Source organism: Oreochromis aureus, linkage group 14, assembly GCF_013358895.1.
Source record: "Oreochromis aureus strain Israel breed Guangdong linkage group 14, ZZ_aureus, whole genome shotgun sequence".
Taxonomy (NCBI): domain Eukaryota; kingdom Metazoa; phylum Chordata; class Actinopteri; order Cichliformes; family Cichlidae; genus Oreochromis; species Oreochromis aureus.
The window spans coordinates 16,622,014-16,646,517 of NC_052955.1; the positions used below are offsets into that span (position 1 = coordinate 16,622,014).

General features: G+C 40.7%; 2 protein-coding genes across 7 annotated transcripts; both read left to right on the plus strand.

Moving 5' to 3' along the window:
* The first annotated feature begins 1,479 nt into the window (after nt 1–1,479).
* On the plus strand, nt 1,480–17,937 carry nmd3 (NMD3 ribosome export adaptor). The gene is made up of 16 exons (XM_031744000.2): nt 1,480–1,621; nt 1,977–2,060; nt 4,114–4,248; nt 4,413–4,509; nt 4,966–5,046; nt 5,549–5,677; nt 6,458–6,548; nt 8,211–8,289; nt 8,723–8,819; nt 9,300–9,417; nt 12,260–12,405; nt 12,739–12,851; nt 12,963–13,035; nt 13,205–13,311; nt 17,136–17,206; nt 17,415–17,937. The coding sequence occupies exons 2-16, from the start codon at nt 2,017–2,019 to the stop codon at nt 17,546–17,548; spliced, it is 1,515 nt and encodes a 504-aa protein (XP_031599860.1). The 5' UTR covers nt 1,480–1,621; nt 1,977–2,016; the 3' UTR covers nt 17,549–17,937.
* A 1,928-nt stretch (nt 17,938–19,865) lies between these two features.
* On the plus strand, nt 19,866–24,096 carry sptssb (serine palmitoyltransferase, small subunit B). Of its 6 annotated transcripts, none has more exons than XM_039622226.1 (3): nt 19,866–20,351; nt 21,964–22,230; nt 22,813–24,096. In XM_039622226.1, exons 1-2 carry the CDS (start codon nt 20,209–20,211, stop codon nt 22,205–22,207), a joined length of 387 nt encoding a protein of 128 aa, XP_039478160.1. In that variant the 5' UTR covers nt 19,866–20,208; the 3' UTR covers nt 22,208–22,230; nt 22,813–24,096. The 6 variants fall into 6 exon arrangements, with proteins under 6 accessions (XP_039478160.1, XP_039478159.1, XP_039478158.1 ...); XM_039622225.1 differs by having other exon boundaries at nt 19,875–20,351; nt 22,299–24,096; XM_039622229.1 differs by adding an exon at nt 20,457–20,539 and having other exon boundaries at nt 19,891–20,351; nt 21,964–24,096.
* Nucleotides 24,097–24,504: the final 408 nt, after the last annotated feature.

Consider the following 24,504-nt stretch of genomic DNA (forward strand, 5'->3'; position numbering starts at 1 on the left):
GAAATAATTGTGTTTAAAATATCAACATTTACCTACAGACAACGCATAGTGATACTGTTTAAATAAGCCCCTCCCTCCCCCCCCAAAAATCTAACTTATTCAACTGCAGCTGGTTACGTCTGAAAACAAGGTGATTAGGCGATTAAGCGATGCAAAGAAATGTAATCTACAGCTGTTTAGATAAATAATTTAGATACATTTAGATAAATAAATGAATTAGTTAATAAATGTAATCACTTGAAAGAAAAGAACAGTTGTGATGTGGCTACAACTTAATAAGTTGTCACATTCACTGGCTTGCCGCAAAAAAATGCAGTAGAGAAACCAATAAGAAAACTGCAGACTGTTTACAGAAATGAAATTATTGCAGCATTATGTTACTTCATCCAAATGTTATAAATTCTACTGCTCAATTATATATCAGCCATGCCTAAAATCTCACCAGGGGTTAAGCAAGACACCAAGAGGGAAACCGCACGGGAGATTTACGACAGAACTCGAAGGCGTCCAAGGACCAGTCATACCACAGGTGAGTCTGAAGACCTCCGTGAATCAGTCATTTTAAATACATACTAACACGCAGCAGTTCATTATAAAATTAAATCAGATAAATAACCTTTCGGTAGGCCCAGCGTGTTTGTGGCAAGGTAGAATTGTCATGTTATAGGAGAAAAGGGGAGATCCTGTATTAATGCTTGTGTCAAAAGTCCTTCTCAGGCCTCCCCCACCACCACAAAAACCCCCCCAAACAAACCAAACAAACAGAGAAAACTTGTAAAATTATTGTTTTTAGAACTATAGTATCAGTCGCACCAGGAGGGAAATGTGAGGTCAACAAGTCCATCAGTTTAGCCCCTCATATTAGTTAACGTACAATAAGATGGCAAACTAATGAATCAAAACAAGATGTTAGCAGGTGTTTTGGTGGAAAGTTTAAATGACTCTTTTCCTTTTAACTGAGAAAAATAAATATTAATCTCTCTTATTAAACAATGGCACAAAGGAGATGCTTTTTTCTTCATCAAGCGGCAAGCAAACATTTCAGTGATCGTGTGGGTGTGAAAAGAGAAAGAAAGACCGTATTTACTAAAGAAAAACAAAGAGAAAGGGCGCAAAAGTTAAAGTTTATCAACTGAGCTTTGATTTATTGTTATAAATATAAATAGCTTCTCTATGCTATGCATGCCTGTTTACCTATTGAATGAGACTTTCTAATTTTAATTCAGTTAGTTAAATGTTAAACTCCTCTTCACAATAATACATTAAAATGATCTTTAACTGATTGCCTAAAACGCTTCTGGTAATAATCTTATAGTTTTACTATGCTTTTTAAGATATATGACTATATATACCACCATCAGCGTTTCAGATTATCTAATACAAGATTTAAATTAGAAAAAAACAAGTAATAGATTTTTTTTTTAATTTTTTTTTTTGGTCTTTAAGTGGCATTTTTATTTGATTTAAATTTTTATGAGGAAATGTATTCAGGCAAACAAAGACAGTCCTGGGGTCCTTGAGTCCTGCCTGACGCCATCGAGCCTCTCTCGGTCCTCCGTGGAGAAAACGTGGGGTTACCTCGTTTACTGTCTGCTGTGGATTTTTCATCAAAATAAGATCAGTAAGTTTTGTCACCACTCGGTCGCGTTAGCTGTAGTTACTGAATACTTTCAGTCCACTCTGTGTGTTTGTTTTTCCGCGAAAACTTTTGAGAATCACTCAGAAGAGTTAGCAGTTTAGCCTCCAGTGCTAACACACTGTATCAAGAGCATCAGCCAGGCTAGCAGTGCTAACTGTACTTAGGGCAGCTTTATCGTTGTTTAGATATCGGTCTCTCCGTTCCTAAATGAACGCTTGGAAACAAAATAAGCCTATCTGGGTTAACGTGTATTAACCCTTTCTTTTTCCCCCAGTCGTCTGTGTTGTGCTTCAGCGTTGACAGGGCAACTTTACATCTGTCATGTTTGTGTCCTCAGAGATAACTGGACCACCTGAGACCCACTCAGCTTGGCAAGGATGGAGTACATGCAGGCTCCTGCCTCGAGCAGCCAGGGGAACATGTAAGTGCAGCCCTTTAGCACTGTGTGAGTTTTAACAGCAAAGATCGTTCTCCAGACTGTGGATAGCATCTCTGCCTCTAACTATAAAGCCTATATTTCCTTTAAGGGTGGCATTAAACTACCAATAGGAGGCAAGGACCCAGGATATATTGGCCGATATTTGGCTTGCTAACTATCAGCAGGCAGGATAATCAACTACATAGCATCAGCAGCCTGTATTTATCTGTTGAGTCATAAAGTTTTCTGCTTGACCATGGTAACATTTCAATGTAAATATCTTTAAAAACTATTAAAGATAAAAGCTTGAAATTTTCACCATAAAAGTGAACCAGAATCTGTGATTTGGGGATAAAGAAATATGCATTTCTTTAACAAAGTTATTTTCTCACTTATAATTTGAGTGTCATCTGGAAACTAAAGGATTTTGTTCGATTCAGGTTAGACATCTAATGATATTATTCTTTATGTAGTACAACTTGTAATATTTACTCAATCAGCAGGAAATGGAATGAAAAAGAATTTTTTTCTTTCAAGTGTCTATTACTCAAGTGGATTTGCCCCCCAGCATATGCAAAGTGTATACATTCAGGGTGGGCTGAAATGTTGGGCTTCCAGCATTTTTGAGCCCTCATAACATTGTAATGTTATAACATCAAAAGTACAGTCGATAGAGACGTGAAAAATTTAGGGCTGGACACATGTAAGCTCTGTTTGAAAACTGCAAGCAAATCAACCAAAATATTTGTATATTATATTCGTATATATTTGTATATTTGTTTTAGTAATCAACTTTGAGCAGCAGTATAATCATGGCTTCAATAGCAAAACTACACCAGTGGTCATGTCTGTAATGTAACGTAATGGGAAGAAGCTGGGCCAACTGGTACTCTGGATGTTTGATCTGCTTTGTTATAATTCACTGGGGAAAAAAAATCAAAATGTGCATTTTTGGTTAACTTTCAGGGGTAATATGACTACAGGGCATAGGCGGCTGGTCAAAGTTGTAGCACAAGAAATTTCTTTTCTTTTCTTTTTTCTTTTTTTAACCAACATTTTTAAATCAGGCTCATAGGTTATACATAATTTCTTCCTTTAGTTATTGTACCAAAAAAAAAATGGAGTCATGTGGGGGACAATGATTGTTCTTTTGTTTTGTTTTTTTCATTAAATCATCCATAAAGCACAACAGCAGTAAAATAAAATATACTATCTTTTCAGTGGGTGTGTTGCTGATTTGGACCAAAAGTTCCTAATTAAGAGCCCTGTTGACAAACTTGGCTCGAATCCTTACTGATCCAGTGCTGTTAGCCAATCTAGAACCAGTTCCACATGTTTTAACCAAATAGAACCGGTTACCAGCACCATAAAGCTGACACCAGTAGGACACCACAGAATTTCTGGTATCAGTAACTATGTGAGGGGTTACCAAAAGAAATTCCCTAATGATTAGCAGCCCACAGATTCTGATAACTATCATCTTGTTCTCATGTAAATTACTTCTGCTCTTAAAGCTTCAGAACACTTGGATCTCAAACCTGTCAAAAAGTGGGAAAGTTTTCAGAAGACAGCATTTCTCTGACACATCACTAGTGGAATACAGATCATGGAGCAGTCTTTGTTAAGACTTAAGATTGAAATAATTAATATTTTATTTATTATTCAAATAATAGGCTTGATCTGAATACATGTCCCTAGGCTGTAAAAGGGCTGCAGCTGTCTTCAGTCCAATATAACAACTAGCTGTAGCTTTTGATTTTAAATTGATTATGGCACACTGTCAGTGTAATTTTGCCAGAACAATTGAGATGGATTATGTCATCAAATAAGGTGAACATTGTGACTCTTTATTTTCAGAAAATGCTCAGATGACGAGAAAAATATGGGAAAAACGCAGCAACATAAGCTGCTTTGTAAAATCTAACATTGTAATGTACATGCTGTCTTTAGTGAAGAGGCTGAAACCTTTTATAACCATATATATCATTAACAAAAGGGTCTGAAACAACTCATCATTTATTCGTATTTCACTGACTTTGGCGTCTCTCCCCTCCAGCCTCTGCTGTACCTGTGGTGTCCCCATTCCTCCTAACCCAGCCAACATGTGTGTGGCCTGCCTGCGCACTCAGGTAGACATCTCAGAGGGAATCCCCAAGCAAGTCACGGTGCATTTCTGCAAGCAGTGTGAACGGTGCGTTTCATGCATTTAATAACACACACATAACTGTTGTATTTGTTTTGTACACTGTAATGCACCCATTATATCACTGTTTCTCTTTAGAAGGCATTTACAGGTGAAATGTAGCAGTCAGAAAGGTGTGTTTTTTATTTAAATGTATTTCCTCTTTTACGCAGGTACTTGCAGCCTCCAGCGACCTGGGTACAGTGTGCTCTGGAGTCCAGGGAGCTGCTTGCTCTTTGCTTGAAAAAACTAAAGAGCTCTATGTCTAAAGTAAGCCTCTTTTTTTAGTCAGTGTCACTAAAGATGAATAGCATATTTCTACATGAGTGAAAGATTTCTAGAATAAATTAAATATAAGGGGGTGTCCAGTGCCACTTTGTAATATGAGATTCACAAGCTGCTTGTTTCCGTCCTGCCTTTTTATTGAGCGCATTTTCTTTTTGTTGTGTGTGGAGAGGGACCATCTTAGACATATGCAAGCTAAGAATTCATATCCTTAAGTATATATTGCATTTTTAATGACAGTAAAGTTTAATCAAAACCTTAATGCTGTACTCTTAAAACCCTTCTAGTTTGATGTATTCTCAGCAGGTACTCTGTGATACATTATTACATTACAGCATCCTTCCCATCTATCTGTTTTTTATTATGATGTGCATCAAGTTCACTATTATACTTCTCAATACTCAGACAGTGCTCACAGATCTAAAACATCTGTCTTCACAGGTGCGACTTATCGATGCTGGTTTCCTGTGGACAGAGCCGCACTCCAAAAGGATTAAGATGAAACTGACCATCCAGAAAGAGGTTAGAAAACAGGGGGACATTTCTATGTGTGGGAAAATTATATTTGTAATTAGCGATATGAGATGGGCAAGGTGCTCTTTGTCCTGAAAGTTTAAAATAAAATCTTTTAATTTTTTTATAATCTTACAAATATACATAAAGTGGTGACAAGTTGTGGGACGTGCATCCACTACAAAGTGACCCTGAGGTTGTTTTATCAGAAGAACAAGCGATCTGTCTGTTCTTGACAGAGTTATGTGAGAGTAGCGAGCCTCGCCATTGGCTGTCATTGCATCTCCTTGACCTTTAGTGAGAACCTGAGCCTTGTGCTTCTTTTGTTTGTGCAGTTGGAGGGTCTTTATAATTCTGCCTGCAGTTCTCCCTGTTCACATAAAAATTCAAGCATAACAATTCAAATATGCTCTCCTTGAGCAGTTTGTTTAATGAATTTCAGCCACAAGTTTTTGTCATCGTTTCCCATGGAGTTGGAGCATATGGTGTGACTTGTTGTTGTCTTCTCCAGGTGATGAATGGCGCCATCCTACAACAGGTGTTTGTGGTCGAGTTTGTCATCCAGTCCCAGATGTGTGACGACTGCCACCGTGTGGAGGCCAAAGACTTTTGGAAGGCCGTCGTTCAAGTTCGTCAGAAGGTAGATACCTGTGGTCTTACACCCTAATAAGTACAAACTTTTTTCCCATTCTGGCTGTTTTCAACCTTTTTAAAAGCACTTTTAAATAAACCATGAACCATTTTATCAGTTATTGAAGTGGATGGTGAATGGTTATATTTCAGCACATTTGTAAAATTGGTTGTCATAGTAAAGTGTTAAAAAGTAAAGCTTGTGGTCAAAGCTGAAAAATGTGTGCAAAGCCTCTTTTTCCACTAACACTGACTCGACTTTACTCTTCTGAATGAAATTTGACTTCTAATGTTTACTTTTTACGGTTTTTGGGTCATTCACTGTTTCTCTTTCTATATATAGCGCTGTTAGTGTCTCATATAAACATACAAACATAGCTCTCTGAGTCTTTGTTGGGAAATACAACTCAAGACACTCTGTACTGACGTACTGAACTGATTTAAACTGAACTTTACTGCTGCAGAGACCGTAGACTAGCAGTTGAGTGATTAATAAATAGTTATGTTACTATGAAGCTAAACTATGTTATTATATAACTCAGCCACTTCATAATAAAAGCCAGTCACTGAAAAAACTTTTGCTCTGTAGCTGCATGACAGAAAAGGCTCAGCAGATCGTAGATGCATGAAATAAACAGCTTGTTCAGATGTGGAAAAAAAACCCAGCTGTATTGAATGCCATTAAGTTGAGTGATCACAGGCAAATGCAAAGCTAGTTATCGAGGTTTGTGCTGTTTAAAGGGATGAGTATGAATTTCTCTGTGATGAAGATTTCTCTTTTGTCCATCAGACTGTACACAAAAAGACTTTCTACTATTTGGAGCAGCTGATCCTGAAGCATAAACTCCACCAGAATACCCTCAACATTAAAGAAATACATGGTAGGTCAATGATCTATGATTATGTGCACAACGCTGTATACACCAATAGAATTCTATAATAATGTTCCAGGTTCCTAAGAATGAGAGAGAACCTGATAAACACCAACAAAAAATGAATTGACTGTCTGTTATAGAGCTCTTTCAAAATATTTATGGCCACTAAGATTAATACATTTATCTTTTCATCATCTCTGTCTGTTCCTCTTCTTCATCTGCCACCTCCACCGCTGTTCTCTCCTCCCTCATCTCTACCTCATCCTCTTCCTCCTCAGCTGAAGCCTCCTGAACTAAAGTCAGAGCTCTTACCTGTGGGAATGTGCATAAAAATGCTGCTTTATTCCCAGTTTATATTGTCAGCAGATTACATGTGCAGACCTCCCGTTTCTAACAATAAGCTGGCTGTAACGGCAGCAGCTGGTTAAAAGATAATGTTATGGAAGCTAACCTTAGGTTCAAGTGTCCTAAAAATCTCACTTTCCCTATGATAAACAGTTGATTTATATTCTTGCATCTTATGAAAGTTTATACGCCAATTGCCCGAGTCTGATGGCATTAGATCTACTTCAGTAACGGCGGCTAACACCAACCAAAACGGCAGCTCTTACTGACAGAAATGTTGGGGACAGCCGCAGCATACTTCAGCGTCGCTGTCATCAGTCAGAAATGAGCTTTGCTGGCTCGATCGACTCGTATCAGACTCCTTCAACGACAGCGTCCTCAAGAGTACATAGACGTGGACGCTTCACATCAGGCATGTTGACAGCTGATATAAACAGTGGACTGAGAGTCTAGATTTACTACTGATGAATGCCACACAGACTGCCTGAGGTGAATGAGGGCAAAAAAATGAAAATATTACAAATATTTAATTGACACTTGTTTCTTTTTAATGTGTGCATATTATTTAAATATATTAAAGTATTGTGTGTGCAATAATATGTTTATACACAGGCAGTAGTGGAAACCTGCCAGCCTGCCGCGGCTGTTATGGGATGCCGAGGGTTAAAGGGGAAATGCCTCGTCTCTGCTGTGGGGACTTTTACCCAAATTACACTGCAAAGTGGGAAACTTGCCCTAGTTGTCACCAGCGGAACTAATGTGGGTTAGAGCGAAGGAGAACATAATGATGTGTCGAGTGTTAATTACCTCTTCCCGTACCAGACAGCCAGTCATGCATGCATATCACTGGCACCAATAACTCCATGCAGCTGTCCTCGCGTGGGCCTCTCAGGGGCACGCGTTGTACATCTAATCAGTGCGCTCTAATCAGAGCGGGCGTTCCTTACCAGCTGCCTGCAGAGCAAGCTTGTTTCTTACCCTACTTATCGATGCTAAGTGCTACTTCATACATACTTATATGTGCAGAGGCTCACATGCTGTGCATTGAGTGACATCTCAGCAGCAGTCCTCTGTATTCTTGGATGGGACTGTTAAGCTGAATTTTGGCCCGATGGGGTTGTTTAAATCATCTCCGTGTCTCGGCGGGACTTGAAAGCTTTAAGAAGGTTACATGTGGCTGCCATATTTTTCTTTCCTCTTCATCTGCTCTGTGGTATGTGCCGTTTTCATGCATATGTTCTTTGGCGTGGGGATGACCTGCGAAGCACGCCTGTGATAAATATATCGGTGAAGTGTATTTGATGGTATTGCTTTTTCTCGCAGAGGGCATCGATTTCTACTACGGCTCCAAGCAGCACGCTCAGAAGATGGTGGACTTCTTGCAGTGCACTGTGCCCTGCAGGTAAACATTGCTTCAGTCCATGCCTCTGAAAACACACAGCGCGACCTTCACAGCGTTCAGTGATGACGTCTGTCAGGGTTCAGAATTTGTATGTAGAAGTGGAGATGATTAGCTAGCAGGTGTTAGCAAAATGTAGCCTGTCGGTAATAAATCTGAATTGGAAGAGAATGTAACCTATTATAAAGAAAGGGAATATATTAAAGTTTTTAATTAATTTGAAACAGCGTACAAGTGTTGTTTCTGCATAGCAGAAACCGTTTATATAATCATAATCTGCACAGGATGTTTCCTTTCCATGTGTGCACAGCATCTTAGTGCTTTTAGGCCCTTTTGTTGTAGCATTTGTCCAACCGACATTTAACGAGCTCGCGTGTGTTGGTGAATGTTTTAATATTACTAATAAAAATTAATACTTTCTTTTTTTACTTTAAAGGTCAAAGGCATCTCAGCGCCTCATCTCTCACGACATCCACTCAAACACATACAACTACAAGAGCACCTTCTCCGTGGAGATCGTACCGGTCTGCAAGGTATCCAGCAAACAGTTGCATTTATATTTGGAACTCATTTTAGTTGAATTTAGGTTTTATCCCATGATTCATTGTTAGCCATGTGGTACACCCGACTGTCCTCGTCATTCCTACGGCCTACACATTTATACACACTTTATAAAAAGGGTTGAATTTGTGTTTAACGGTGACAGGTTAGATTGAACTGGAAAAGCAATGAAGTTAAAATTAAGGTGGGGATTAATTGATCCCTGTCAGGTGTCATTTTCAGTAGTTGATTGGGATGCCACTACAGTTCAATGCTTTAAATATCATTACATATACTGGGTTTGTTAACACCTCATATTTCAATACTAGGGGGTCCATGGAGGGACACTTGTTTTCTTAAATGAAAACGTCAAGTCCTTTTTTTGAGTAAACAAGCTGAAACAAGTTCAAAGCCTTTTTACTCCATTTGACCTCAGTTTGACCCCCGGTGTTCTGGTTGTGTCTGGTTGCCAGGACAACGTCGTGTGCCTTTCACCTCGACTGGCGCAGAGCCTGGGGAACATGGGTCAAGTCTGCGTGTGCATCCGTGTCACCAGCACCATCCATCTGATCGACCCCCGCACCCTGCAGAGTGAGTACGGAGGAGTTTTGACACGTTTAGCTGACACCACGGCTCACGCTGTCTGCAGCTCACCTGGTTGATTGTAGAAGCATTTCTCACGTATTTGTGTTGGCTTGCAGTCAGCAGAGATATAGTTTAAGTTGGGAATAAGTGCAGTAAATAATTGTCATCCTTTAAAAAGAAAAGGAAAAAAAAGTGTAATAAAAGTAGCTTTTGAGCTCAAACCTGCTGGCCGGGCCTTTCTTGTGTGGAGTTTAGATGTTCTAGCTGTGCCTGTGTGGCTGCTTTTTGTGTACTCTGGCCTCCTGTGACAGTCCTAAAACACACACAAGTGTGGCGTGACTCTATCCACCCTTCTCATCTCCTTGAATTCGACAAACGGTGTCCAATTCAAATGAATATTTTTAAAACAGTTTCTTGTCTTAAAAAATACTTCTATTTAATTTTTGTTGTTATTAGTATTTTCTGTTTGTTTAAAGTTCCCATCCCTATTTTGAATTCCTATAAATGATCTCATAGTAAACACAATTAGCTTCACTCTTTGCCCCATAAAGACGACATTTGGCGACGACCCCTGGGCCTTAATGACAAGTTTGACACATCAGTATATAATACATAAAGATATGGTAGTTTCTGGGTTTTTCCATGGGTAACTTCCACTAATTTCTGATGCACATGTAGTCATTTTGTTCTAGAAGCATCCCTGAAATCTGACAGAAACCACTCAGTTCAGAAAAGAGCTTTAGTGGGCTTTCAGTGTTACGCTGCAGATATTCAACTGAAAATTGTTCAGTAATTTATTTGTAATTAACAGTAGCAGTTTTGTGTTATGAGACGTTTAGCAGCACATTTTACGTTTACATTTTATAAACTGTTTGACAGCTGATGGTTCAAAAATAATGGACATTTTAATTAACAATGGCATTCATTCACTAGATTTAAATATGACTTCTACGTTCTTTAAGTCTATTACCAATGCTTATTAGCATTGTTGAAAAAAGCTGCTGATTTTAGCACTTAATACATTTGATCAGAAACTAAAATTGTAATTACATAAGAAGCCGATCGTCACAGTCGACTAGCTGAATATTTAAATATTCATCTGAGTAGTTTCTCATTATATGACTTTGATAAACCAGTTGTTGCGTCTGTGCACTCTGTTTAGCCTCTTTCAGTATCTGCACTTTTAGAAACATTACCACAGGTTGGTTATTTTTCACTCTTGTATTGTTCATAACACCAAAAGTATTTCCTGCATTACCGACAGTCGCTGCTTGGTCGACACCCTCCTAAACTGCACTAGACTGACCCCAGTTTGGTGACCACATGTTCCACGCTGTCATTTTACTCGGCTGCTTCTCTCTTCTCCAGTCACAGCACGATATTAGACGTGCTCCCAGAGAGCAAAACATATTTCAGATTGCATTATTTATTCTATCAAAGCCAAGTTATCTGATTTAGGGGGACTTATTACCAATACAAGCACGGAGACAATTAGTGATGGGTTGCTTCCTCTGCGTGTGGCGTAATCGCTCATTTTGTGAGAGGCTGGATGGTCCTCCACATCTTGAAGCAGCACACACGTTTTTAATTACTCTTCAAAGAGCAGGCTATATTTGGAGCAGAAAGTTTTTTAGCTGGTTGAAAAGCACAAACAGCCTCAAGGCTGTCGAGCAGATTCAGCGGCACAAGGCAATTAACTCGTGTATCAGAAGTATCTGTTTCTGTTTTTCTGCTTGTACAGTTTGGTTGCAGTATGGACAGGAAGACAATCTTCCTGTCCATACTGCAACTGAATTCAAATACACCCCAAAAATCAAATTGAAAAGGACTTGGCAGGCTAGTCCATTTTACTGAAATTTCATTACAGCAAATCCAAATGGTGCTCAGTAGTTTGTATGGCCTCCATGTGCTTGTGCTTGATGATGGATGGTGTCCTTGGGGATCTCCTCCCACATCTGGACCAGGGCATCACTGAGCTCCTGCACAGTCTCAGGTGCAACCTGTCAGATGGACTGAAACATATGTCCCAGAGGTGTTCTGTTCGATTTATGTCAGGCGAGCATGGGGGAGGGGCCAGGCAGCGATATCAGTACCTTGCATGAGCTGGTTTCAAACTGTCATCACATGTGGCCGGCCATTGTCGAGCACCAGGAGGTGCCCAGGAGCCGCTGCACCACAGCAGGGTTTGACAGGGGGTTCAAGGATTCACTCCCAATTTGGCAGTCAGGTTGCTGCTGCCTCACCTGTAGAGGTCTGTGCACCGCTCGATGGATGTGTCCCCCCCCCCCAGACTATCGCTGACCCACCACTAAATTGAAAATGCTGATCTATGTTACAGCAAGCTTAACATCTTCCACAGCTCCTCCAAAGGCTTTCACATCTATGACATGTTCAGGGTGGACCTGCTAATTCTGGTATTCTTTGACAAATGCCAGTTGGACTCCACGGTGACGGGCAGTGAGCACAGGGTCCACTAGAAGATGTCGGGCCACTCTCATTAACTCTGTTTCTGATTGTTTTGTCAGATGGTATAAGGACCTTTTGCGATTGCTAGGAAACACAGCAAACCTCCTGGCAATGTATTCATGTGCCATCCTGAAAGTGTCGGACTTACCTGTGTAACCTCTGTAGGGTCCAAATTTTGCCTTGTATTGGGTCAAAATCCCAGAACTTTAACTGACTTGATGCTATACTCAGATTAAAAGTGTTATTTTCATATTTTTTGAGTAGTGTATGTATTTTTTTTCCAGAAAAATTGATTTAAATATCCAGAAAGTTAAGTATGTGGGTTTTTTTTTTTGGTTTTTTTTAAATTACTTTTGATTATTTAGAGTAATTATCTCCCTAGTTGCTGAGGTGGACGGGAACACATACTGGCGTAACCCCTTCAACGGTCTCTTCAACCCGAAACAGCTGGAGGAGTTCATAGTCATGGACATTGACATCATCAGAGACCAGAAGCTGGGTGCTGGAGCTGGCATGAGGTCCAACAAGGTAAGGGCGCGTGTGTGTTGGTGCAGAACAGATTGCATTATGGGGGAACATTGCTCTTCCCTTGGAAGTAAAATCAATAGCAAACCATTACATTATCCCTGAACCTGTATGTTGGATTTGAGCCAAATCGACACAAACAGTCAGGAGTGTTTCTTTTGAGGCGAGTGCGGTGTGTAGTTTCGTGTCGCTCTTTTGCGTCTTTCTGTGTGTGTGTTGCATTATTATTGATGCACCTGAATGAGCAAACTTGGACGAAAGAACAGGAGTAATGTTGTTTGATTGCTTTAAACATTTTGGATTTTCCCTTCCCTCTTTGTGTTTGTGTGTATACAGCACACCCTGGCTGAGGTGTGGGTTCAGAAAACATCAGAGATGAATACCAGTCAGCAGTATCACTGCCGTACATTCCTGGGCCACCTTCTCAATATTGGAGACCTGGTGCTGGGGTACGTATGCAGATCCGTCAGATAACAATAAATAAATAAAAATAATAATAAATAATTAAATAATGGTCAGTGTGTTTACACGTAACCATTAATTTTCTTCTTATCTTGTAGGTTTGACTTTGCCAATTCCAACATCAATGATGAGTACCTTAATAAGATGAACCCTCACCATGTTCCTGATGTGGTAAGGCTCACCTGCACTTCAGCGGACACGATTTGTTGACTTGATTAACACTGACCTCTAGTGGCAAAATGAAACCCTGCATGCAGTTTTGAAAGTTCATCCCTTTGTTAAATCACATAGGAACAAAAATGCCGTGTGTTGTTAAATTTGAGCATTTGTACAATCAAAGGTGCTGATCAAGAAGAGCTACGACCGCAGCCGGAGGGTGAAGCGCAGGAACTGGAAACTGCAGGAGATGGCCAGAGACCGTGAAGGCATGGACACGGATGATGAGAGGTAAGACTGTTCAGCTCATTGAGATGAATGATGTATGGCTTACAAGCATTGTCCTCTAAGCTGTCTTGGGAATGTTTTGGGTTTTTTGTTTTTAAGCTAAGATTAAAGACTTAAAAGTTAAAAAAGCCCTTTTGTTTGGGACTGTGTTCAGATGTTTATACAGTGGTTTTTGTGTTTGTTTGGGTTTTTTTGGTGTGTTTTTTTTGTATTCCTGTCGTCCTTCCTTCACTCCCAGCCGATCAATGCTGCCCTCCCTGACCCTGGTTCTGCCAGGGATTTCTTCCTGTTTAAAGGAAGTTTTTCCTTCCCACTGTCGCCAAGTGCTTGTACATAGGGGTCATCTAATTGTTGGAGTTTTCCTTCCATTATTGTAGGGTCAACCAGAAGTTGTATAGTTTTTACTCAAAAACAAAAAAAAAAAACATACAAGTCAGGTTTATTGGTGTTAATGATTTGTTTCAACCAATATAGCACTGTAGCTCACTGATGTGTGTTTTTGGACGACAGTGGAGGCGTAACAGATGAATGAGCTGCTTCAGACTCAGATACACAGAAAATACTTCTTACAATGATTCATTATTAGTTTTAAGCTTTTCATAGAATTTCTAAACCTGTAATTTTAGTGTATTGTATCCATCCATCCATCCATCCATCCATCCATCCATCCATCTTCATCCGCTTTATCCGAGGCCGGGTCGCGGGGGCAGCAGCCTAAGCAGAGAAGCCCAGACCTCCCTCTCCCCAGCCACCTCCTCCAGCTTATCCGGGGAATACCAAAGGCGTTCCCAGGCCAGCCGAGAGATATAATCTCCAGCGTGTCCTGGGTCTGCCCTGGGCCTCCTCCCGGTGGGACATGCCCGAACACCTCACCCAGGAGGCGCCCAGGAGGCATCCTTGTCAGATGCCGAACCACCTCAACTGGCTCCTTTCAATGTGGAGGAGCAGCGGCTCTACTCTGAGCCCCTCCCGGATGGCCGAACTTCTCACCCTATCTCTAAGGGGAGGCCAGCCACCCTTCGGAGGAAGCTCATTTCTGCCGCTTGTATCCGCGATCTCGTTCTTTCGGTCACTACCCACAGCTCGTGGCCATAGGTGAGGTAGGGACGAGATCGACTTCGGTAAATTGAGAGCTTCGCTTTTACACTCAGCTCCCTCTTCACCACGACGGACCGGTGCAGCGTCCGCATCACTGCAGCCGCAGCACCAATCCGTCTGTCGATCTCCGGCTCCCTTCTCCCATCACTCGCGAACAAGACCCCGAGATACTTGAACTCCTCCACTTGGGGCAGGAACTCATCCTGAACTTCTGTTCAGGAGTTAAGTGCCTCTCCGTGAATTGCTACCTTATCGTGGTGGAGGGGTTTGTGTGTCCCAGGGATCCCAGGGGCTATGTTGTCTGGGGGCTTTTGCCCCCTGGTAGGGTCTCCCATGGCAAATTGGTCCTGGGTGAGGGACCAGACAAAGAGCGATTCAGAAGACCCTTATGAAGAAAACATCGAGGGAACAGTTTACCCTGCCCGGGTTACCGGGGCCCCGCCCTGGAGCCAGGCCAGGGGGGGGTGCCCGAGGGCGAGCGTCTGGTGGCCGGGCCTTAGTCTATGGGGCCCGGCCGGGCACAGCCTGAAGAGGAGACATGGGCCCATCCTCCCGCAGGCCCACCACCCGCAGGAGGCGCCATAGGGTTCGGGTGCATTGTGTGCTGGGCGGCGGCCAGGAGCAGAGGCCCTGGCGGACTGATCCCCGGCTGCCAAGACTGGCAATAGTGTATTGTATGTAATGTAATATTATCAGTGCTGTCAAAATTAACGCGTTAACGCAAATTAATCCGCCATCACGGTCAACGCGATTAAAATTTTTAACGCATCTGGAGTGCAGAACGACTCAAAATCCCCGAAATGTTTCTGTCAACGCACTTCGGGCAGTTTGTCGAGGTACAGTTACCTTCGCAGATGTGCAAATGGGCAGTTGATCTGGTAGTGACGGGAGGCTGAACCAATCAACTCGATACGGAAGATGATAAACGCACATTGGCCCTCTCAATGGGAAATTTGAGTATTAAAAAAATAAGAAGATGGAACAGTCGACCGACATAAACTATTATGCACATTGTGCAAGAAGGAATTTTCTTTTCACCGAAGCACTTCCAGCTTAAAATATCACATTGACGCGAAGCATACGTTAGTCGGGGATGCTGCTAGCACGTCACTAACACGTCACCCAGCTTGCGACAAACCACTCACAGAGCATCGGGGACTCAGTAAGTCTACTTCAGACATATTGACTGACACAATTGCCGAGTGGATTGCAACAAACTGCAGACCTATTAATATTGTTGAGGACACGCGCTTTACATAGCTTTGGTTCCTCGTGCCTCCCCAAGAGTGACAGAGAGAGAGTGGATACATGTTTACAGTTTTTTTTGTTAACATGAATGTTCAATAAACATGTTATGTGTGTATATTTTCCCTTTTTTCTTGAATCTGTTTGCTCATGCAAAATGAAATGCGATTAATATAGAATAAAAATGAATGATATTTAATCGTGATTAATCGTGATTAATCAAAATTAATCCACAGTAACCCTGTGACGAATCAGATTAAACATTTTAATTGTTTGACAGCACTAATATAATTATATATTAGTGTATACTTACCTATTAGTATATAGTTTTGTTTTTAAGTTGTATTTCACAGGAGAGAAGCTGTGCTAAAAGACTGAAGAAAACTATTCAAATTCTCTGTGAATTTAAGCATACATTCTTTGTGTTTATTCTGCATTTATTTCATTATATTGCATAAATGTCAGTTACAAGCGTAAATATAAAGTTGAAAAATGTAATTGCAACCAGGCTATTGATCAAGTAATTGTGATTAATCGCGATTAATTACAGAAAATTGTGAGATTAATTAGTTGTTTTTTTTTTTTTCTATTGACAGCACTAAATATTATGCATTAATATTCAGGTGAATAAAACATATCTAATCAAAAAGTGGGGGGCGGGGGTGCTCCTCATGAAGTATTCTTAAAAAATTAGCATAAATTTGAAACGCCTTAGAAATATCCCTTAAACAAGAGCGCTCAGAGGCCACAACTCTCCCAGAGGTAAAAGGCTATACTAAAACTTTTATGTTTTACGATGTCAAGTCATGCTGGCGTCAGCCTGTTATGGTCTCATTGTGACATCGAAGGGCGTTGTGTAGAAAACATTAAGTGTCTCTTATAGCTCGCTCCCTTTGATATGATATATTACTCAATATGGTTTCTTTGACTTTTTTTTTTTTTCCCAAGGTCAACTTTACTTTGGAGCTAGCAATGAAGGTCAAATGCTTAGCCAACCTAGGTACTCGTGTCCCCGAAGGCCTAGTATATTATTGTGAAGTTTTAGATGATCCATAAAAAATGTGCCTTATATATAAAGTTTTAAGCTGTTTTTTTAACTTTAACATTTTCTTTGACCTCGACCCAATTTTTCACCAAAATTAAGTCAGCTTGAGCTATCAACACATAAAATTTGAAAATTACATGTTAAAAACTGGTCGATAGGCTGCTAACAATCAGAACTGATTACATACTCCCTCCCTTTGAGGTGAGATTAAATAACCAAAGGGTCTTATTATTATCTTAAGATTAAAGCCATTACTTCCAGCACGCACGTCTCTGGTGTAGACCACATAGGAAAAACACTTCCGATACCTGAAACGAGGACTCAAGGGAGTTAATAGGTGTTTAGTGTACTAAGAGCGCAGAGTATCATGTGGTTTGTCTTTCGTTTTCTGTAAAGTAACCAGACTGGTTTTGCTCTCAACTCACTTTTCTGTCTTCAGGCAATATCAGGACTTCCTGGAGGACCTGGAGGAAGATGAGGCACTGAGGAAGAACGTCAATATCTTCAGAGGTGAGCAGCTGATGACCGCAGCACAGACTTACTCCCGCAGCAGCATCACGAGAGAGATTTCAGAGCCTTTGTTTAGGTTTTTTATTGTCAGGTTACGGCTCATTTACCGTCAACGGCTGCTTGAGGTTCTGATGGAAGTTGTGTCACACGTTCATTACAGATGATGCATGAGGCACTTAATGAGCAGATGCTGATTTTTCAATTTCAGATGCGTCAAAGATCCCGGTGGAGAGCGACACTGATGATGACGGAGCACCATGCGTTTCCCTGGCGGAGATGCTGGAGGAGCTGAGTCTAACGGATGCCACAGGAGGAGAGGGTGCCGACATGATGACGGACTAACCAGTCGGCGTTCTGACATTGTGACGCCGACAGCCGATTTATCAAATAAAGGCTCGTTTACAATACAACGGTGCAACTGCACACCGGATTTAGAACTGTCTGCAAATTGGGGACTGATTCAAACACAAACAGATGATATGTAGGAGCAAACAAATCCAGTGGTTTAATGGTTTATCATGGTTAAAACGTACCAACTGTGAGTCATAATGGCGCTCAGTCATATGAAACATATGATAATTTATCTCCACGCTCTCTCAGTGGATTTTTATCCAAACTGGGTCTTCAGATTCACATTTTCCTGTGTTTATATGATCCTCTTTGTCATATCAGAATAATATGAAAATGAAGCGGTTACAGCTTCTTTATCGAAATAAATCCTTACCCACATATTTTCTGCTGGTTTAAAGGCTCTTGTTGTGACGTGCTTTGCTTTATTCATCCACCAGAGGGAGCTTTGTGCTAGGAAGATATGGGAAGTAACTCATTTAAATGAGGCTGGCAGCAAGCTGAGCAAAGTCTGTTAATGGTGTAATTTGGCTACTGTGGGCAAAATGCAAATGCTGTCCAGCTGCAACACCTTCAGCCAGCGAGCGTACAGTCTTTGTGAGACGAGCTGATTTAAAAACGAAAGTGTAAAAATGGGCATTCTTCCCCTCTCTGTTTAAAGCCTGTCACACCAGCATGCGCTTTAAATGCAATACATGTAAGTCAGCACTTATTTGTGCCTCCACAGTTCATTCAAATCATGCTCTCAAGTCTATGCTTAACCCATCGTGCCACCGTGTTCCTCACAGTTCCTCACAAATGGTGCTCAACCTGAACTGCTCCAGAGAAAAATGATGTTCTTTTCAGATCTGAAGTGATGGGGAAACCATTTTGGACCATAATGGCACATGTATGACCTGCTCCTAGCTCCAGCTTGCTCAAAAGGTGCAAAAATGTAAAGATCCAATCTAATTTTGGATTTCACTACACATTAAAGGCGACTCTTTTACCAGAAATGCTCCTCAGAACAAGTTTTCTCACATGAACACTCAAATTTGAGGCTTTTGGACCAGTAAAAAAAGACTTTCACATTTTTGGATTATGTTGCTTGATATTCTGATAATATGCAGGATAATATAGCAATGTATTATAATAAATGTCAGGCTTGTGGTATTTCAAATGTAAATATATAAAAGTGGTGACAAAATCCTTAAATGTGAAAGTGAATCAGTTGTTTAGAAGCAATAAATGAACTAGAACTATAAAAACTTGGAATGTATTTAACAGGGAGGTTAATTAAATCTACTAAAACTGATTTCTTTTTTTTATGTGAATGGTTAAAGCAAACCATACTGGAACTGTGGTTAAACATGCCACCATGTTTGCTGGAACAGTTTAGCCCGCCAATAGCAAGCTTTATGTAATATAAAACACCAGAGGAATGTGTGTATCACAGGGTGTGTTAGTTTCACATTTTGACTCGGGGAGGGGAGGGGAGGGGGGGCAGCTCTTGTTTTTCACAAACCTGAGCAGGTTGTTAACGGTAATCAGATCTACTTGGGAAAACGAATGAAGCGAATCCCGCCAGCTCTTTCGCTCTCTTTTGTGTGTTGGCCTGATTCACCTGTAGTTTCCCTGTTTACAGACTACAAAGTCCCTAAAGGCTAAAGACTGTGGATGTCCGATTTGAATAATGATTTCCCCAGTGCTTGTCGCAGGCAGCAGCAGCAGCAGCAGCAGTCAGTGGTTTCACTGCTCTTACACCTCCTTTACAAACATGTGTCCGGTGTGAAGAAGCGCCTTCATGAGCTGTGCCTGACATTTCAGACCAGTATCCATCCTCCTGACGCTAACTGCGGGCTTGACGGTGCATCCATGCGTCACCAGTGCGCTGCCCGTGTTTACACATCAATAATGCAGTATAAGAAGTGAGCTGGTCAGCAAAGCTCACAGTTAGGAGATAAGATTTCTCAACTGTATGTGTGCTTACAGAAAGACACCCTGCCCTGTGTGTGTGTGAGAGAGAGTTTCTTCCACAGGCGTGTCTGAGCGCCCTTGGTTGTCCCACAGCTGTATGCAGGCTATGAATCCATAGACTGAAATGATCAAGTCCAGAAGGAGATGTGAGGACTCCTGATGATTACATTTGTTTTCAAAACACTTTGGAGAATGTTTAAGGCTGCATTCCCAGACGATCCCAGAAACACTCAGTGTGAGTTGCAAAATATAATTAAAGAGGCATAAGGTGTTGTAGCCTGTTATTACTTCATCTAGTCTTATCACGGAGAAGGGGATGAAGAGGAGGAGGAGGCTGGTTTGGGGATGCTTTGTGAGCTGCATTCAGCTGAACGTGCTTCTTGCCGGTCAGTGTATGATCTCATGTCCCTTTAATATTTTTGTTTCCTCTAATGAAATGCAAACTACAGCATGCCGGGGTTGCGGTACACCAGTGTGGTCTCTGCTTTTTCCATTTTCCATCCTCCTCCTGCTGCTCCTGCTGATGCTGCTTGCTTGCTTGCTGCTGCTGGTGGTGGTGCTTGATTGCTCGCTGCTGTCTACGTCAGAGGTGGCACTGCGGCGCAGTGTCGGGCTGCAGCAGCATGGTGGGACAGAGGCGATGCGACACCGACTGAACAAAGTTTAAAGATGCCGCACAAAGCAGCAGCACACCACACATGGCTGGAACAGAGGTCCGGCCCAGTCAACGCCTTCCCCCGTGCCTCTTATGCAAGGACTGTTTTCTTTTTCTCTGCGTAAACAAACATCGGCCTATGCATCGCAGCTCTCGGACACTCCACCTGCGTGATCTGCGAGCCAGGTGAGTCGTGAGTCTAAGCACGGGTTGTGGGTGTGGTGTCATGTGTGTACCACATATAGGCTGGTGGTAAACTGGTGAAGCAGCTTTTTGGTTTACACAAAGCAGCGGAGCAGCAGCAGCGGCAGCAGGGGGACTCCACTGGTCTCATAATCGCAGTATAACGAAGGAATCTCACGTCTGCTGCCGAGGTGAGTGACGGCACAGGCTGAAGTAATGGCTCAAGAGCTAATAAGCGCGCACGCCTTCTAATATATAGTCTATACACATGTATTAAAATCTAAATTAAGTAATCATTGCTGTGGGTTGATAACTAACTCTAGTTGCACTTGTTTATGTCATTCGGGCACAATTTATAACTTTTGCGCAAATTCTTGCAGGTTTCTGGGTCAAACTTGGCATTTTAAGCAAGGCACCATCCTAACAGTAATGAAAAAAGAAAGGTAACTATCACAGGAAACTACCTCGTTGAGGCTTCAGGACAACAGTCCTGCAGTTATTAGACCACTTTTTATAACAAGGAAGTTTATTTGATTGCACACGGTTGATGATAGCGGGTCTGTACTGAGAAGGAAACGTTGATTTTCATATTCTAATAAATTGCACGGCATTTAGAAGAGTGCACCTGCACTTGTAAAGCACCTGCTGGCCCCACCCCCTACCTGTGTAGAAGGATCTGTCACTGCCTGCCACCACTTCAGCGTATATCATTTATCATATTTGATAAGACGTATTTTGAGAACATCACGGTCTTGGTTTTAAATCTAAAAAGTTATTTTTGTCCATAAATTCAGCTCGTTGGTCTGTGATGCGGCTTCTTCTTCTGTGGTGGTTAAAATACCTTTGGGGTTTTTGTTGGTGTTTTTGTTTTGTTTTTGTTTTTTATTACGTCTTAGAATTGTTTCTGTTTTTTTTGTGAGTGAGCCATGTGTGAAAACGCGGACCGAGAAAATATTAATGACGACTGTTTAATGTCACGTGGATTAATTTTATTGGTGTTTCTCCACCCACAAGACTGATCCCTACAGGAGACTGAGCCTCCGCTTGATTGCTCCCTCTGGGCACCTTTTGTCGGTTTTGAGGGCTGAAAGAGTGCTCCGAGCTCCCCTCAGTCTTCCTTATTAATAAACACAGTGCTACAAGGAGTCTTTATCATTATTATTATTATCATTATTATTATTATTATTATTATTATTATTATTATTATTATTATTATATTGTATCATCATTATTATTATTATTATTATTATTATTATTATTATTATTATTATTATTATTATTATTATTATTATTATTAAATATTTATTATATTATTATTGTAATAAACAAACCACATATCTATATGAATATATATAATTTTCACAGGTTTTTTTTAATAATCCAGGTGGTTTTACAGGCTTTAAAAAGCATGTTTTTCAAGTGTTACTACTTTATCCTTCTTATTATTTCGTAATTGTCAAAGATAAATGCAGTAGATGAATGTAAAGTATAAAAAATGTGTAGCTGTGTAACTGTAAAAGTTGCACCACCAATGCAAATAGTTTTCCAGCTTATGAGTACTTAATACATTTTCTGTTGAGCCTTGTATATTTTTCTACTACTACTACTTCTGCAGGATGAACTTCAAAAACTTGAGGGAGTACCTGGCTTGGTTGTACTACCAATACCTGCTCATCACCGGCATCTATGTCCTGGAGCCGTGGGAAAAATCCATCTTCAACTCCATCCTCTTCTCTGCCATCGCCATGGTCGTCTACACCTCATACGTCTTTGTACCCATCCACGTGCGTCTGGCGCTGGAGTTTTTCTTAGGCATCTTTGGCGGCCAGCTGGAGAGCACCATGGCACTCATGACCTAAAAGAAACAAAACAAAACATGAAGGTAAAGAGACAGAAAATGTGTGGATGAGCATGAATCTGTAAATCATTTCTTATAACTCAACTCCTTAGATCCTAGAGCACCTTGGGCCCTCTTTTTACAACACGTTCGCCCTAAACCACGGCAATCAGCCACCTCCGCGAATCACGACTGAAAACATGAAGATCTTAATGGAACGATGTGGAAATCAGAGCCTTACTATCTTCTTTACATCCCAAACCCTCCAGCCTTACCCCATGGTATTAGACAGGCAGCAGAACAGTGCTTTCACACATGTCCTGTGAGATGTCTTATGATATGTTGTTTGTCCTTATTGATTTTTTGTTTGTTTTTGGGTTTTTGTTGTGTTTTTCACCATATGTCCTGTGTGAGTGCATACCACATATGTGTTTTGCATGATAGGGTCATATATGGGCAGTAGATTTGCATGCTCATCTCACTACGAAATACTACTAGACTTGTCTTTCTTTTATTGCCTTTTAAGGTCCAGACTTTAAAGTCACTATTTACAAAAAAGCGGAGTAATCGTTTTATAGTGTCTGAATCCAGTCTGTAAAATTTATGTCTCGCATTCTCAATTTACAGCTCACTACAGAGCAAACTGTCACGTTTCAAGTGTTACACAGTGAGAGGCGACTACGTGAGTTCGAGATGATTTTAGACACAGCCCAAACTTCCTTCAGACCACAGAAAGCATTATATGTCAGGCTCTGTGGGACTTAATGCAACAGGTAAACTAAACTTGCAATGTAACATCAGTGACGTTTTCTTTGTAAGTGTGTATGTTTGTTTATCTGATGTATCTGTGATGCCATGTTATCTCGTACACCCACTGTAGGCAGTTAATCTGTGGTTTTGCATCAGAACCACTATCACTTTTTTTGGGGGGGGGGAGTGTTTGTTTGTTTTTAGTTGCCTTTATGAGCTGTAATACTGACTGGCAGGGCACATTACACATTTCACGTAGATGTCATTTAGCTGATCTTAAGAGAGAGGACTGATAAAAAGCCCAACCTATGCAATGAGTCTTAAAACGTTCGTGTTAAGACTCTGTTAAACAGATTTTCCCAGTCAGCGTGAGTAATATTAAACCAAAATAACAGAAGAGATACGTGCCGAGCCCTGCTTTATCTGTAGTTTATTAACTGTTGGCATTTCTGGTAGGTGTGCTCAGCTCTGAGCATGAGCAAATATTGATACAACACACCTTTGTGTTTTAGGCTTGGCTTTGGTAATAACGTAACTCTACTTCACAAACCCCTGAAATCAAAGAAGAACTGTTTGATGTTTCATGTAGAATGCAAAGATACTGTAGGCAAATTAACCCAAATGAAAAACAATGATATGGCTGACCACAGTCTTCCTTATCTATAGTTGATCTATAGATAGAAAGTGAGTTTTAGTGTGTCTGGTAGCTGCGATGAGCATTGTGCTTTGGATCATTTTTAGCTATTTGTGCTTTGGGTGAGGGGCTCGCCGGTTATAGTTTAAGCATAAGTTACAATGAGTTAATTTTATTTATATGGATTTATATATTTATATACACTGGTAAATGCTTGGCTGGTTACAATGTCAATTACCAAATTTTTGTGATTATTTATATCTGTGTTCTCTCGTGGCCATACTTTTGTTATTTGCTCTGTTTCTCTACCTTAAAGTGCTTTTTATATTGTTGTATCATCTCATTTCACTTTGGATAAACATTTGCTGAAGTCTCAGACGTTTCCGGCTCAGACAATGATGCATTCTCTGAAAAATCTTTTCTTTTTTTTTTCACTGTGCACAAAATGAATGTTTTATTTATACATGATGGTGACACATCGCTCCAGTAATCAGAAAATAAAAATGCATCTGAAGATTCTTGGACAACTCTTCTCATTCTGCGTGGTTATTTATACATGTTTATAGTTTTAAATGCAATTTGAATATTATGATCAGAAGTTTATGTATATTTATCAGCATGAATGTCGCTCATAATGAATTCTTTGAACAGTTCTTTTTCCAGAATAAAACGATTGTATAGCACACATCTTTAGTGACTTTAAAAAACAAGAATCCACACAGAGTCAAAAATATACATGCAGGCTCAAATATATACATATACTCAAATATAAATCTTTTACTAAGTGGCATTGAAGCTTCTATAATGTCTTTCAAATTGACAAAGTCAAGGCTTAATAACTTCTCCTTAGTGAAGGTAGGAAATTTTTAGGTTGTTCAGAAATGCTCTGAGCACTGAGGCTCAAGCCAGCCTTCACTAAAAACTGCTGGAAAACC